Source organism: Syzygium oleosum, unplaced genomic scaffold (genome assembly GCF_021117445.2).
Source record: "Syzygium oleosum isolate NSW1041296 unplaced genomic scaffold, Sole_v2.1 Sole_v2.22, whole genome shotgun sequence".
Classification (NCBI taxonomy): Eukaryota; Viridiplantae; Streptophyta; class Magnoliopsida; order Myrtales; family Myrtaceae; genus Syzygium; species Syzygium oleosum.
The window spans coordinates 3155297-3171049 of NW_026607506.1; the positions used below are offsets into that span (position 1 = coordinate 3155297).

Consider the following 15753-nt stretch of genomic DNA (forward strand, 5'->3'; position numbering starts at 1 on the left):
TGCCTCTCTTTTGCAGCTCACCGACTCCAACGCAACTATCCAGAGCGAGGTGAGTCCAAAATCGAATTTTTTTGGTAAACCCTCTTTCCCTCTGCTTCACCACTAACTCGTAATTGAATCTTATGACCTCCAACTCGTAAACCCTTTTTCCCTCTAGTTTTCTTTGCACTTTGCTTCAATGTCGAGGAGAGACTAGAGAGTCTTTGCTTTTTTGGGAGGGTCGGAGGTTTGATTCCAAAGCAATGTCTAATATGAGCTTTATGTTGCATGTTTCTAGTTAAAAGATAAGATTGTTATGTTGGGTCTGAGACAAAGTTACTAGTACTACCAATGTGATGACCTTGGATTTTATGGTCATTTAAGGAATTTGTTGTTGCATCACCAATTTTTTTTTCTAAGAGTGTAGGTGAATTTAATTTAGTGAATTATTCATACAAGAAGAAACAAATGATTGGAATTTGGATAACACAGAATGCTCCTTGGTCTCCATAGCATGGTTTCTTGTTGATTTTTCTTTATATATGAATTTCAAGTCTTTGTTAGAGATTTTGTACTAAGTGGATTGGCTCGCCTGATTTCACTCTTGTCGGAGGAGTTATGCCTGCAAGCTTCAAAGTCGGTTTTGACTTGTAAGACAAAAAGGAGAGATTATTAGCGGATTTTGGTGGTAGTGTGATAGGAAGACTTGCACCTGTTGATTTAGCGATCTCGTGGATTATACTATTATGGGATAAGTGCACTAGAAGTCCTAAAACTTGTCAGGAAAGTACAATTGAGTCCTAAAACTTTTAAAAAATGCGGTCAAGTCCTAAAACTTATCACGAAAGTGCAATCAAGTCCTAAAATTTTCAAAAAGTGCAATCAAGTCCTAAAACTTATCACGAAGGTACAATCAAGTCCTAAAACTTTCGAAAAGTGCAATCAATGGAAGGACTTGATTGAACTAATTTGATAAGTTTTAGGACTTGTTTGCAATTTTGTGATAAGTTTTAGGACTTGTTTGCACTTTTTGAAAGTTTTAGGACTCAATTACACTTTACTAACAAGTTTTAGGACTTAATTGCACATTATGAAAATTTTAGGACTCAATTGCATTTTCGTGACAAGTTTTAGGACTTTGAATGCACTTATCTCTACTATTATTATATTTTGGATTATTGCTTTTGGTGGATAGCAATTTCTATTGCTTATTTTGGGGATTGTTACTTTTGGCGGATAGTGATTTTACTATTATTATATTATTCATATTTTACTTTGAATAGTTTGATTACTACTCATATTATTTTGCTGGAAAAAAAAGAAAAGCAGGTTCTAGAGTAGACCCTAGAATCGGACCGAAAAAATAAATAGATTCTAAAACAGGCTTCGGGATAAACAGGGTAGGATTTAGGTTCAAAAAATTGAGAATCGGTTATAATATAGTAGTTTCCAGGTTTCAGGCTTCCAGATCTAGAACTTATTCACTTTGTAACCGATCACCCCTCACACGTATACGATGCTTTAAAAGACTTCCCATACCACAATTTTGTGGTAATTATATTTTTATGTTAATTCCAACACAATATGCGAAAATTTAATAAATTTACGAGAGATCTACTCGCATTTTTCATACCAACCAGCATATCCGGAGGCAGATCCTCACGATCCATAGAAACACTCACCATTTTCACAAGCTTCTTCTTGAAAGCAGAAAACGAAACGGCCAATCGACCGATGGCCTGCTTCACGCCGCTCCACCCACCTTGAACAGTTTCTCAAGTTTAACAGAGAGAGAGAGCAACAAGACCCAGGAATAAAGGAGAAGAGCAAATCCCAAGGTGGAGAAGGAACATGCTCCTCTCGGTGATCTTGGCTCTCTCTCTTCCGTTCGCCGGCATGAGCGCCATGCTGGCGTTCTACATCTGCCTCCTCTGGTACGTCTCGGGCAACTATCACCGGGGCGGAGCGGACAAGCCGGCCCGAGACCGAGGCCTGTCGGCTCAGGAGCTCGCGGAGCTGCCGAGGGTCACCGGGAAGGAGCTGGCGGCGGGGACGGAGTGCGCCGTCTGCCTCGAGGAGGTGGCCGGAGAGGAGCCGGCTCGGCTGGTCCCGGGTTGCCGCCACGGGTTCCACCAGGAGTGCGCCGACGCGTGGCTCGCTCGGCACTCGGTGTGCCCCGTCTGCAGGGCCAAGCTCGAGCCTCGGTCGTGGGTCGAAGAAGCCGAAGATCATCAAAGCCCATGCTAGAATTCCGATTCCTCCTGGACTTTTTGACTTTCACGGTGAAGTGGTGGGTCGGCGCTGGTTAGTTCTCTTTTCGTCTCTTTATTTCTTTTCAACTTTCTAAAGAGATGGAAGCAGTTTGGTGCTCCGCCGGGCATGGCGGCAACTAGTGGCAGTGAGCGAGTGAACGAAAAATTCTCAGTGATCCAGGTGTCTAGGATTCTAATGCATCTCGGCCGTTGATCCATGGGGGTTTCAAATGGGACTCACTTGACGATGGTTGAGATTGTTTGGGCTTATTATACACATTCGATTATAAGTTAGGTTAGTGAGAATTGTGGAGCACGGTAGCCCAAGTAAAGGGGATCGTGCGTTTTTTAACGAGAGATCATAAGTTCAAGCAATGTCTTAAGCAATTTTCGTGCTATAGGTATGTGTTATCTAAGTAAGAGACTTATTGATTATAGGGATCTACTTGTATATCTACCGATGATCAAGTAGCTATCGCTATTGAAAATTTCGTTATTTAGGTGGAGAGTGAAAACCACCCCAAAGGCTGCAAGTGAAACAGGAGGGGGCCAGCTAGTGCCATTTAATGAGCGTCTCAAAAAGGTTGAAAGCGTGCAATGCAATTCGTGAGCTCGTTCTCATCGCAATCCCAGCCTGTTCGAAGACCGGAACTGGCCTGACCATTCTCTGCCGGTTCGAATTCCAGTTTTGAAAACTCACGGGCTGGCCGAACATGGATTGTTTGTGATGTTCCTTTGGCACCAAAGGTGACCTCCTTTTGTAGTGGCCCACAACCATTAGCCTGAAAAACATTTACAAGGGCCTTACACAAAATGGTCGGGTCGACCCGTCGTCGCCACGAGCTTGGGCTAGCCCCACCCAGCACAAAGCTTGTGCCATGATGGGCCAACGTGACGTGACGAGCCAGTCTGAGCATGGCCCGTCACGTCGAAAGGCCCGAGCCGGGGCGGTGCTGTGGCGTGCCTCGACTTGCTCGTTTGCCACCCCTAACCTACTTTAAGTCGCTCACTTCTTTTTCCCACTGAAGACATAAAAATTACACGACACTTTGTTTGGAAATTACATGAGAGAATGGAAAAAGGAGAAGACAGACCTGAGATTTGAGATGTGAAACGAAAAACAAAACAATTTCAAGAGATTCCCTCGTCCAATCCCCCCATATTTACCCAAACTCTTTTTTCCCAATGACTGATTTCGAAGTACGACGCAATCCTTGCAGATTCCTTGTCCCACGGTCTCCTACCCCGATCCAGCTTACGTCTCAATAACATCACACGGTCCACCGCCAGATAAATAATGCAGATCGCGGGGCGTCCTGCGGTGTCGGAACCCCAGATGCAAAGGTGGCAAGAGCCCATTGATCCCGATCATCCCAGCCGTCGAAGGCGGGCAAAAGAAAAAGATTATTTTCCCGAGAAAAGTACCCCAGCATCCCCCCCACACACCTGGACATGTAGTCCGTCAACGCCGTTGGATCCAAAGACTGTGCACGTCCAGACAACGGAGTTTCGTACACAACAGAGACCCCACCTCATCATTTTCCGGGAAAAAAGAAAGAGGGGCACGAAATCCTGGCCCCGGCGAGAGAAAAAGAAAAGGAGAAAGCGAAGGACGCCGAGACAGGTGTCCTCCTCCGTTGGTTCGCCTTTCGCTGCCATCGAAAAGTACCAATTTTCCACGGTCTTTAATGATGATGACACGGACCCCTCCTTTCCAGTTCCCGGGCCCCCACACCCCCACCAGAAGCTGTAGTCATCCGGTGCTCCCCGTCGCAGCGGGAAGTGTTTCACTAGGCTGCTGATCACGGGACACGTGCCAGGTGTTTCCGGTTTCGCGTTGACTCGAGAGACCGGGTGTCGAAGCGGTGGGTGGCGATGGAGCGAGTTCAGTGGGGCGTGTCGTGCTGTAGGGCGGCGTCGCTCTCGGTTTTGGGGGGGGCGCCAGTGCTACGTGTTGCGCTGGTGAGGTGTGGTGTGGTGTGGTGTGGTGTGGTGTGTGCTTCTTGCACAGGGATGAGACGATGTGATGCTTGTGCGAATTCTTCTTGTAATTTCCAAAAGCCAAAGAAGAAAATATTGGAGTGTAATTCGGAATTCTTATTGACAGAAAGTCAGGCAGGGGTTCGGGCCTGCTTCAACGGAGGTAGCAGGGGCAGCACCCCCGAGCTATTTATTAATAATGTTTAGGTTTTGATACATAAATAGTTATTATATTTTTCTTATAATTAAGAATTATAATAAAGAGATGAGATGCGTTAATTATAATGAAATACTTTAATTGATATAGTCCTAGTATAAGGATGAATCAAGATAAAATTTTCTGTCTTAATTTTTTTTTCTCGTATTTACTTTTTATTTGTTGTGTTCGCACATGTAATCCTAACGAGAAACACATAACATTATAAACATTTGGATTTTGGACTTTATGAAAAGAGTTTACATTATTAAAACCTGTAATAATTTCAGTTATTTAACAATTGTTTTCGGTACTTGTATCGTATAATATATAAAAAAATATGATAAGACAAAACTAAAAAGATAAATCAATTTGATATGTTCAATTAAAATTTCTTTTGATCTCTTTATCAAATTTAGGCATATCAATTTGTATACCACACTGGCTATATCCAGCATTATTTATTCCCATCGACCGTAATGCCTGCCCTTTCATCCATACTTTTGAGAGAGAGAGAGATAGAGAGGTTGAGGAGATGAACTTCGAAGGAGGAGATCGAGAAGACAAGATCATCAACCAGGTCGAAGCTGCCTTGAACGGTGATGCCGAGAAGGTCTCGACCTCCAGATTCACGTCTCTCTTGGCCTCCAAAGATCGTGACTATCTTCTCTCTCCTACTGGATCTCAGGTTCTCTCTCTCTCTCTCTCTCTCTCTCTCTCTCTCTCTCTCTCTACAGCAGAAGTAAGTAGAGCTTCATATCATCGTCGGCATAGACAGTGGTCGCACGAGTTAGCTGTGTGCAGACGTCTTATCGTGTAATGTTCTTTCGATGTTTCCTATGTTTTGCTAACTAATCTTTTATTTAAAAAGATTATGTTGCGTAGAAACCTCGCATCATTAAACTTATCTAAAGTGAAAAAGAGAGGGGAAACTGTTGAAGAATCCACTCATGTAGGATGAAGCTAGGATCATGTCTTTCTTTCTTCTCTTGGTTTTTCGCTTGATGCTTTCCTCAAGATAGTGTTAGCGATCTCTCGATCATTCCAAGATATGATTCCTTCTCTTACATCTTACATGGGAAGTAAACAAGTCCGTCGTGCGGCAAAGGAATCTTCCGAGGTCATTAGAGGCTTGGATTCAGGTTTGGTCTGATAACTGGAGAACAAAGCTCAGATTTTTGACGTGGGTTATGGTCCAAGTCAGTCTCCAGAGAGCAGTCTTGATTAGGTATTATCAAGACCCTTTTAAGCTAAGGTGCGCAGCAGAATTATATGTACTCAACTATGAATTAGGATAGAGAAAAATGACGTACGGAGGACTAATTTACATTGAAACAAAGGTTAGATCGGTTCGTTGAAGGAAAGACTCGTGCCCTTAACCAGAGCCAAGCTTAGAGAATGGAGGAACGATATGTATTCTCACTATCAAACTGACATAGATTTTGTTACGGTTTTCCATTTCTATAGATACGACTGCATCTATCACAATTTACCGTATTCTAATGTTATCGTGTCAATTTTCTAACATCAACCCACTCACTTACGACTCGTGAAACCACATCTAGTGCAGCATCTTAGTGATTAGCGAAGTGCTCGGACATTTGATGCTTATATGTTGGTTTCACGGCGCATGTCATCTCTTTATTATTGCCTTCCGGGAAATAAAGTAGGTTTGTTGCAAGCTTAGCAAAGGAACTTTCAAGCGGTTCTTTTTGTTAAGTTTACACAGTTATGGAATTTACTCACAAATGCATAGAGAATCTCTAAGTTGACGTGCATCTCATAAGATTTAACCGACAAGAGAGCGAACGTGATTCTCTTGAATTCCAGGTAGAGATGCTGTAATCTGAACATCGAATATGTCAGATCTAAACTAACTGTGCTTGATCCCGGAGTCAAAAGCTATCACCGAGTATTCATTCCCCTCTTAAGCACGCATCTTACTACCTTGTGAAAGACCTGGAGAGGAGAGAACAAACGTGAAACGCATTGCATGGTTAACGTACAATGATCGTCTTTATCTCTCGCCGTTCCTATTGTGAAACTGGAGCTTGTCGTGTTGCATCTGGTGGAGGGCCGTGTCTGGTTTGGCAAAGAAGCTTCTTGTGAAGAGGCCATGCTCTGCTGCCGCCACCTACCAAATTCGCAGTCCTCATCTTCATTTTCCTCGTTGCGGGCGTCCCATAGTCTTTTCAACACCACCGCAAACGAAAAAGGAACACCTAATCATCAGCTTTTCGGGGCCTTTCGCTTTTCCCTTTTTCTTTTCTTTTTTTAATTTCTTGCTCCAGCTAGCCTAGATACGTGGATCTCAGAGGAGCTCCCAAGTGTTGTCGCGTGGTGGGACGTCGTTTTCGAACTTTTTATAAGTCATGAATGAATGAAGATGGTGATATTCCATAGGAAACAGAGTAGGAGGCGTGCAAAACCCTGTCCCAATATGCAGAAAATGCATTGAAAAACATGCGTTCTCTCTTTTATATTTCATGCTTTGTTTGAGTTGCCCTTTTTAAGCGTTTGCTGGTCTTTAAGCTCTTAGCACTATTGCTGTTAAAGGTTAATGATAAGCATCGTAAAGTAGAAAATTCAATTTTGTCAACGACACCAGGTAAAATGTTCCAATCTTTATTGTGGATTCAGGATTTAACTGTTGATTAAAGAATTAAACTTAGTTGAAGGCTTCGGTTTATATGCTGAACAAATAAGAATGGAGGGAGTTATTTGGCTGTGACAGGTGAAGGTCTCCGATCTGGAAGGCCACGTAGTAGGCCTCTACTTCTCGGCAAATTGGTACTCGCCGTGTCGAAACTTCAACCGTGTCCTATCGAACGCTTACGAGCAACTGAAGACCAATCGGTCCAACTTCGAGGTCGTCTTCGTCTCTGCTGATGAGGACCTGAGTGCGTTCAGCAGCTATTACTCCTCCATGCCGTGGCTCACAATCCCCTTCTCCGACTTGGAGTCAAAGAAGGCGTTGAGTCGTAAATTTGACGTCGAGGACATCCCGTGCCTGATCATCCTTCAACCTGACGGTACTAAGGAAGAGGAGGTATTGCACAACGGCGTCGAGCTCGTCCACCGTTATGGGGTCGAAGCATTCCCGTTTACGAGGGAGAGATTGGAGCAATTGGAGAGAGAAGAGAAGGAGAAACATGAGAACCAGACAATTACCAATTTACTCAGCAGCGATGATAGAGATTATCTTTTGGGTCGTCACTCTACGACTGGTCAGGTTAGTATCATTAATTCGGCTTAGATCTAATTATGAATTTGATAATTGGCCTGGCTTTTCCAGACTCGAAATGCGAACTGTTTGAGTTTGGAAACATTTTATGTTAGGTCCGGCCTCGAGCTTAGTGCAATTTAGTCTTCCTAACGGGAAGTTTTTCCTTATACCAGGTCCGTTGGATTGAGTTAACCTTAACCATTAATTTAGTGGATCCCACGTAAGCTACATAAGGAGTTTGTTACTTCTTATAACCGTCCATGGATATAAGAGCAACCATGGATTCCTACGTAGAAACCGCCATGTGATCAGAATAATTTAGTCGGTTCAGAAGAAAAATCAGGATGCCGCATAATATAGCTAACTTTTTCATCCCAGCTTGAGTCGGATTGGGTCAGACCAAAATTGAATCAAATGGGTAGAAAAAGAGTAGTATTAACCAAACTTGATTTAACACGACTTTGCGATCCTAGAAAAACTTGAGATATCAGTAACCAAAGTTCACTCAAAGGTCAAGTAATTTTCAAACACATGGTGGATCTCACTGTTTCAAAGTGCAGGTACCAGTTGCTTCTTTAGTAGGTAAAACACTGGGCCTATTCTTCTCAGCCCAGTGGTGCCTTCCGGGCATGAAGTTCACTCCCAAGCTCACCTCCATCTACCACAAGATCAAGCACGCGATCTCCCAGAGGCCGGGCGTTGAGGACTTTGAGATCGTCTATGTGTCGAGCGACCGCGACCGAGCTTCCTTCGATTCCTACTTCGCCCTTATGCCCTGGCTCGCGCTGCCCTTCGGGGACCCCAACATCAGGGCGCTCACCAGGCATTTCGACGTGCAGAGCATTCCCTGCTTGGTCATCTTGGGCCCAGACGGCAAGACCGTCACAAAGCATGGCCGGAGCCTGATCAACTTGTACCAGGAGAACGCATACCCTTTCACGGAGGCCCGGTTGGCGTCGCTGCACAGGCAGATGGACGAGGAGGCGAAGGGCCTCCCGAAGTCGGAGTTCCACGCAGGCCACCACCACGAGCTCACCCTGGTTTCGGACTGCACCAGTGGTGGGCCCTTCATATGCTGCGACTGCGACGAGCAGGGTTCTGGGTGGGCTTACCAGTGCCTGGAGTGCGGGTACGAGGTGCACACGAAATGTGTCCGGGCCGTAGGTGGGGCTTTAACCGTTGGGCCATGAGATCCTGCTCTGTTTAGCTGATAATTCACATTACTGATGGGGTGTGCATATGATATAGCAAAGTAAGTCGTTGACTTCCTTCCGCTAATTTAAATTGAATGGCTGATGATCAATAGGGTCTAAGTCTTCTTCTTGATGTGCGCTTGGCGATGGTGAATATAAATTAGCTTGTTGTCTCCGAAGAAAATAACCATTATTCTCGGATATTAGCAAGAAAAATCATGGGCTTGGATGGCCTCAATTGTGATTTAGCGCGAGTTGAAATGTATCCACTACTATGTAGCAATTGAGGATGCTAATGATAGATGCGCGAACGTTTAATCCACACATACAATCTAGCTCTTTAGGCACACGATACTAGGATTCTATTTGTTTGAAGGAAACCCATTTCAGAGAAATTATTTTCCGAGTTTCTGGTGTTTGGATGATGAAAAACTAATCGATTTACGGAAAACGATTTCCATTGACCGAAAACAACAAGCTTAGATTGAAAGATAACTACTTCCCCTCCTAGTAAAAAGGAAATCACTTTTCATAAACCATCAAACAAATGAAAGCTAACCATTTTTATTGAAAATGTTTTCATGGAAAATATTTTCCTTTATTATGAAGGTTTCATTAAAACAAATGAACCCTAGATTAAGGGGGAGCACTTCCAAGGTTGGTCTCTGTTCCACTCGAAACCTATCTTGTATACTCTGGAACCTGAAACCTACCCTGTCATAGGTTTCAAGATTTGTTCTAGGGTTTATCTAGGTTCCACTTATATTCTTAGTTGAATGATTGCAGTGAATCATCACCTCTAATGACCATCATTTGCTACTACAATTGTGACATCCCCAATTTGGACCGAGTCGACCAAAGGAAAATGGCCATGGAATTGGCGAGCGGATCGATCTGAGGGTTGGTCATGGATCGGCTGGTATGGTCGGAAAGGGTATTTAAAGGATCGGTCATGGTTCGATCGAAGGATCATCCATGGATCAACCAAGGAATCGACAATGAAATGACTTCCCAGTCACGCAAGTCGATTAGAGTGATTCGACCATGGATCGACCATTCGACTATAAGGGTCGGCAGTGGAGCAATCCCGGATGGCCATGGATTGATGCCGTGCGGGCATGTATCGATCGCGGATGATTCCGCTTGACCATGCACTGGTCACGGGCGTCCATGGACCAATTTCGTGGTATTCGATTTCACGCAGCTATATGACAATCAAGGGTAGTATATGGACCGGTCGCAAATCGACTATGGATCGTTGCCTTGAGTTTGGTAGGCTATGGACAGGCCATGTGCCAAGCCAAGAGCCTTGTGGCTTGATCGCGGACTAGGCTTTGTGCTGGCCGTGCAAGCCAGGCCTTGTGCCCGGCCATGGACCAACCGTGAGTCTGTCAGTCAGGCCCCATGCCCGGCCGTATGCCAGTCAGTGTGCCCAACCCTTGTGCCAGGCCTTATGCCTATCAGTTCCGGCCCAAACCTAGTCCCAAGCCGATCAGACTTGGCCACAGGCCATGCATTGTGCCCGGCCGTGAGCCAATGCATGTGTTCAGCCCATGAGCTGGTCCCTCGTTCATGTATCCCGTCCGTGTGCTCGGCTCCTCGCTTGTGTAGCCTAGCCGTGTGCTCGGCACACCAAACATTCGGCTCGGCTCTGTGCCCGTGCAGCTAGGTCGTGTGCCAAGCCCTGCGCCTGATCAGGCTCGACCGAATAGGCCATGTGCTAGGACATTCCGGCTAGTTCGGCCTTGCGCCGTTCAGCCCAATCTTTGGCTCGGTTGTGTCCAATCATACTTGGACATATTTTTACACCGAACCTCGGTTCCAAACGGGATGATCGATCATTTTATGGCACTTGAAACCCCTAATTGCCTTAGTTGCTTACTAAGTTAAGCCTTAGTGAAAATTTAGTGCCCAAAGGAAGATAAGCCATTGGAATTAGTGTTCTTGAGGTAGGACATGTGATTCATGCCCAAGAGCTTCTTAGAACAAGAAGACAAATTGACTTGGCTAGTTGGCCAATAATAGAACTTGACAAGAAAGGCATCAATACTGGAACTTGTCTTACAAGAACCAATGATGAAGACGAACCTCAATAATAGAGCTATGGACCAATAATGGAGCTTGTCTTGCGATAACCAATAATTGTGGAGCCTAGAGGAATGATTCGCGCCCAAAGGGATTTCATGGGCTAGAAGACAAATTGACAACTTCCTTTGTAAGTTGTCAATAATTGAACTTGGCAAAAAAGACATCAATAACAGACATAAAACCAATAATTGAGGTGTCTTGAGGAAGACACCAATAATTGTATGTCTTGAAGGCCAAGACCAAGAGAGTCGTGCCCAAGCCAAGAGGAGAGAGTGATTCACGCCCAATTGAAAGAAGCCAAGGACAAGTGAAGCTATCATTGTTATCTTGGTCTTAAATGACCTAATAGGATATCATGGCCCTAGATTAGAGACTTGGAGACCAAGTTGGGAATGAATGGTCTTAATTGAAGGCTTGAAGAAGAAGATTAATGATGACTAAAGACTTTCAAGGCCCCTTCATCATTAGCTTAGACTTTGGCTTCTTCTTCATAAAAGGCATTGGTAGGCTACCCTATAAATAGAAGTGTCCCCACTTAGTCTTTCTTTTTCTTCACACCATCACCATCTCACACGCCTACCCCACCATCCGGCCACCCCTTGCTCACGCCATCCTCTCTCTCTCACGCCACTCACTTCTTCTCCCTCATGCCAACCCCTTTTGTTGGCTTTTCTTTGGGACCACTTCTTGGTCTAAGTACAGTAAGTAGATTTCCTAATCTCGGGATAGGATGTTGCGACACGTTGTTGATTTGTGTCTTTACCCGAGCCATGATAGGGATTTGCTTGTTGTTGCTTGTGTGCTTTGTTGTTTTGCAAGACATAGTCGTGAGTCAAGCACGACTCTGTCGCGAAATAGGAAACGTATGTCTTGTACGCACGTTATGGCGTTTGGATCAAGACTTATTTAGCAAAGGTTCGATATTGAGGCGTATCGGATCCGAGTTAAGTACGATTTTATTCAATGCTTGGCGCGTCGGATCAAATCACAGGTCCTGGACCGTGACCGACATATTAGATGATTTAACCTTATTGTCCATGAATCGCATGCACTCATGCCTTCGGGCAACCTTGTTTGCTTGGACTACTAAAAAAAAAAAAAGAAATCGGTTTGCTCGATGTTTGTGATACATGGACACACGAGGGACTAAAGCCGTCGACGATGGATTTCGAGACGTTGCCTGATGGATTTCGGATGCCTGGTGAATTCCGGATGACCGATGGATTTCTGATGCCCGATGGATTTCGAAAGAACCGATGGATTTCGGTTAAGAATAAATTAATCCCGTGTATTTTATTTTTGCATGCTTCACTTGTGTACCATGCTTGATGTTCTCTTGTTTGGAGCGTATGCCATGGATAGCACATAGGCAAGGTAAATGTATCTTTGCTATTGATTTGCTAATGACACTGGCGTGGTAAGGTTGGACGCGTGTCCGACGACGATTGTTTCCTCCCAACTTGATATTAGTGGATTTACTTATTGAGTCCTTGACTCACTCCCTATGTTTTTCCTCAGACTTGTAGGATGGCGTTTCTGCCTGTGCGTTTCGGTACCCCCGTGGAGCTTATAGTGGACGTTATAGACGTCATAGATATGGAGGAGGGTAGAGCCTATCGAAAAGTGATTTCTTAAGTCATGGTCTATGAGGGACTTGACAGCCCCATCCCTCATAAGTACGAAGTTTGGTATATGTGGATGGAAGGCGGATTGTTCGGACCCCTCCACGTGTTTAGTGGCCCTTTTGGTGGTGCCAACAGACCGGCACCCGAGAACGCTGCAAACAGAGCATAGGCGGCGTATCTGACTTGGGAGGGACCGAGCGCGTTTGGGAATAAGCTTTTTAGGGAGAACCTTTTTGGAGGGAATCACGGTAGCGGTGATAGGGTAACTCGATCGTGTATGTTATAGCGAATACACGTATGTGAATCGGCCCTTAAGAAGAAATGGTATGTAAAAATGTTTGGCTTGTAATATATGTCATCAAGTAAATATAATATTTGCTCATGATGATTATTATCTTAACCCCGTTGTTTGATTGATGTTAGTGTGATTGTCCCGAGTTTATGCTTCCGCTTGATTGTAACGATAAGATAAAATTGAACGGGACGTCGCAAAGTGAGCCCACGGGTCACGGTCTTGGCCGGGACGTGACAACAATCCACTGACCACAACTCATATATACATTAAGCATATGAAATATTAAAAAAGTAAAATTTTTAGTTATGGATATTGACAGAAATATAAACTCGGACTAATGGTTCCAGATTACACATCAATCATTGAACGTTATAGAATACCGTACATTTGTGCAAACACATAGAACAAGAAAAACACAAAAACTGGTTTCAAGTTCCAAGTTTGGAAGGTGTCCATTAGAACCGATTCCCTAATTTTTGGAACATGAAACCTTCCCTGCATACCCTGGAATTGAATCGATTATCACCGGTCCAATTCTTTGGATCCCAATTCTACCTTGAAATTATGATCACCCTTACTCTAGATTAGAAAAAGCATTCCATGTTAGGGTCCATTTAATTCGCGGAAAATGTTTTTCAAGAAGTCATTTTCCAATAAAATGACCATATTTTCTGGTGTTTGACCTGAAAATAAAAAAAAAATATTTTCCGTCATTTGGAAAGGAATTTTTCTTTCCTAAAATAATTTCTCTTAACCATGTCATCAAATGCAGAGTTTTTTTTATGACCTTCCCTTCTCTCTCTCTCAAACAAAACCTTACCAAAATCCCCTCCCCCGAAATCGCAAACTTCCTCCTCAATCCTAAACCCTAGATTTCCTCGTCGGTCAAATCCTCCCTTCCCCAGAAAATTCTCTCCCCCGATCCCATTTCCCGTTGGAATTGAACCGGAATTGGGTTCGCAACCGATTCCTAGATCCCAACTCTCGTTCCCCATTTCTCCGAGAATATTCATGGGCGTTCGCAGCATCCGAGCCTCAGTTTGTGAAATTTTTTGCATGGGAAGGTCCTAGACGAAACCTCAAAGGCTTCTTAGTCTTTTTCCTTCTTCTCGCTTCTGCTTCACAGCGGGACTAACTGTGAGAGGCAATTACTGTACATGGATGATGTCATCACTTAAACCCTAAATAAATTTTTGCTTTCTCTCTCTAACACCCCCTTTCTCGGCTTCCAACCTCTTGGCTTGCCTCGGCTTTGTGTTCGACCAGATCGACACAATCAAGAAGGAGCGCGAGCAGTCTCAAAAGGAAGAGACTCTCCGGCAGATATGCGCCTGGTGCAAGGCAAAGAGTGCGCCCTTTTCACGGAGGGTGGGCGCTGAGACAGCAGAATTAGGTAGGGCATCGAGCTTGGATGGTGAACGTAAGGATGATAGTTCGAGAGAGGAAGTCGGTTTGCTTGAGAGTGAAGTGAGTGGTTTGAAAGGAGGAGTCGATGAAGGAAGTGGAGTTGGATCATCCGTGGAGAGAGTGGGTTAAGTTGATGGAGAGATTCAATGAGTAGAAACCCAAGTTAAGTACTACGAAGCAGAGATTCAATGAGTTCGGGGACTTGATTACGCTAGATTACTTTAATGCTCTTTCAGTACCATTTTATTTTTTTTGAAAACATTTATACAGGTAGCTTGGACGTTACTAACATGCAGGGAGTGATCATGCGGATGCGCAACCATTAAAAATAACAACCTATTAACAAAGGAAGCAAATTAGTTGCAAGGAAGGAAAACAAATAAACACACCAAAACAATCTAATATTTTTTTAGGTTTTCTTTCATTTTAAAATTAAGACTAATCACCACCCGCCTGGGTGGCGCTGCTGGAGCGCGCACTCTTCCTCTCGCAAAAGGTTGAGTGTTCGAATCCCGGGCGCCGCAGGGTGACTTAACCGGTGGCACGTGTGTGGTGGCTAGCACGTGTCGCCCCCAGGGTTTACTCCCCGGCTGTCGGCCGTGCGGGGGTTCCCTGGGTTACCAAAAAAAAAAAAAAGACTAATCTATATGACATGCAATTTTTTTTGTAATTTTTATAGATAAGGAAAACAATCAAAGATAAGAAAAATATCATTCCCCAAAAATATCGACAATTCAAAATTGGAAACATTATCTCAACTTGATATTTTCGCAAATATAGAATCAATATCCTAATCTTAAGGCTCAAAGATCAAGATAATTTTTCTGACCGCGCAATCTAATAATTCCATCTAAAGGCTTATAGATAGAATCAAAATATTATCTTACGTTGCTTATTAGGAGATGAATCTTAATCGATATATGCCTATCACTCAAAATATGCACGTTAGATATTGATAAACATGTATTAGCCAATAAATTATCCAAATCAAATTCGAATGAGATTTTACCTAATCTTGCGGATAATGTTGCTAAATTTGAACTTCGATGGAATCAGCTTGAGGTCGCGAACAATGGGTAACTAGCGGCTCACGGCAAGGTGAGACTCACGGATGGTGCCTCGGCCAAGGGACGCACGGTCGAGGTTTGCTAGACGGCTCGCGGTGTTGCTTGTCGTGATGGCAGAGAGGGAACTCGGCTTCGAGGACTTCAAGAATAAAACTTTCGCTGCCCTTTGTATCGTGTATCCCGCACGTATACGTGTTGAGCGTGTCTAAATGTAGAAGAAGTCAAAGTGGTGATATGGATAATTCATGAGACCATCCGTGAGAGATCGTGAGGAATAAACAAAAGTGAGAAAAAATATGTAGAAGTCTTGATTTGCTCAGAGAGAAGAATCTTCCCCGTATGCTTTTCTCATAATGTAGAAGTGGATGCCTCCATGAATAACCCTCTCCAGCCAACAAGATTTCTCCTTTTGTCTTTTCTTTTAGGCTCCCAATTCCACCTCGGT

The 15753-nt window shown here is 44.0% G+C and overlaps 1 protein-coding gene and 1 pseudogene across 1 annotated transcript; one reads left to right on the forward strand and one right to left on the reverse strand.

Annotated features, from left to right (window-relative positions):
• Positions 1-1496: 1496 nt before the first annotated feature.
• Positions 1497-4878, reverse strand: LOC130140859 (uncharacterized; annotated as a pseudogene).
• Positions 4862-9148, forward strand: LOC115669828 (probable nucleoredoxin 2). The gene is made up of 3 exons (XM_030590970.2): positions 4862-5095; positions 7142-7639; positions 8194-9148. Exons 1-3 carry the CDS (start codon positions 4943-4945, stop codon positions 8821-8823), a joined length of 1281 nt encoding a protein of 426 aa, XP_030446830.1. The 5' UTR covers positions 4862-4942; the 3' UTR covers positions 8824-9148.
• Positions 9149-15753: the final 6605 nt, after the last annotated feature.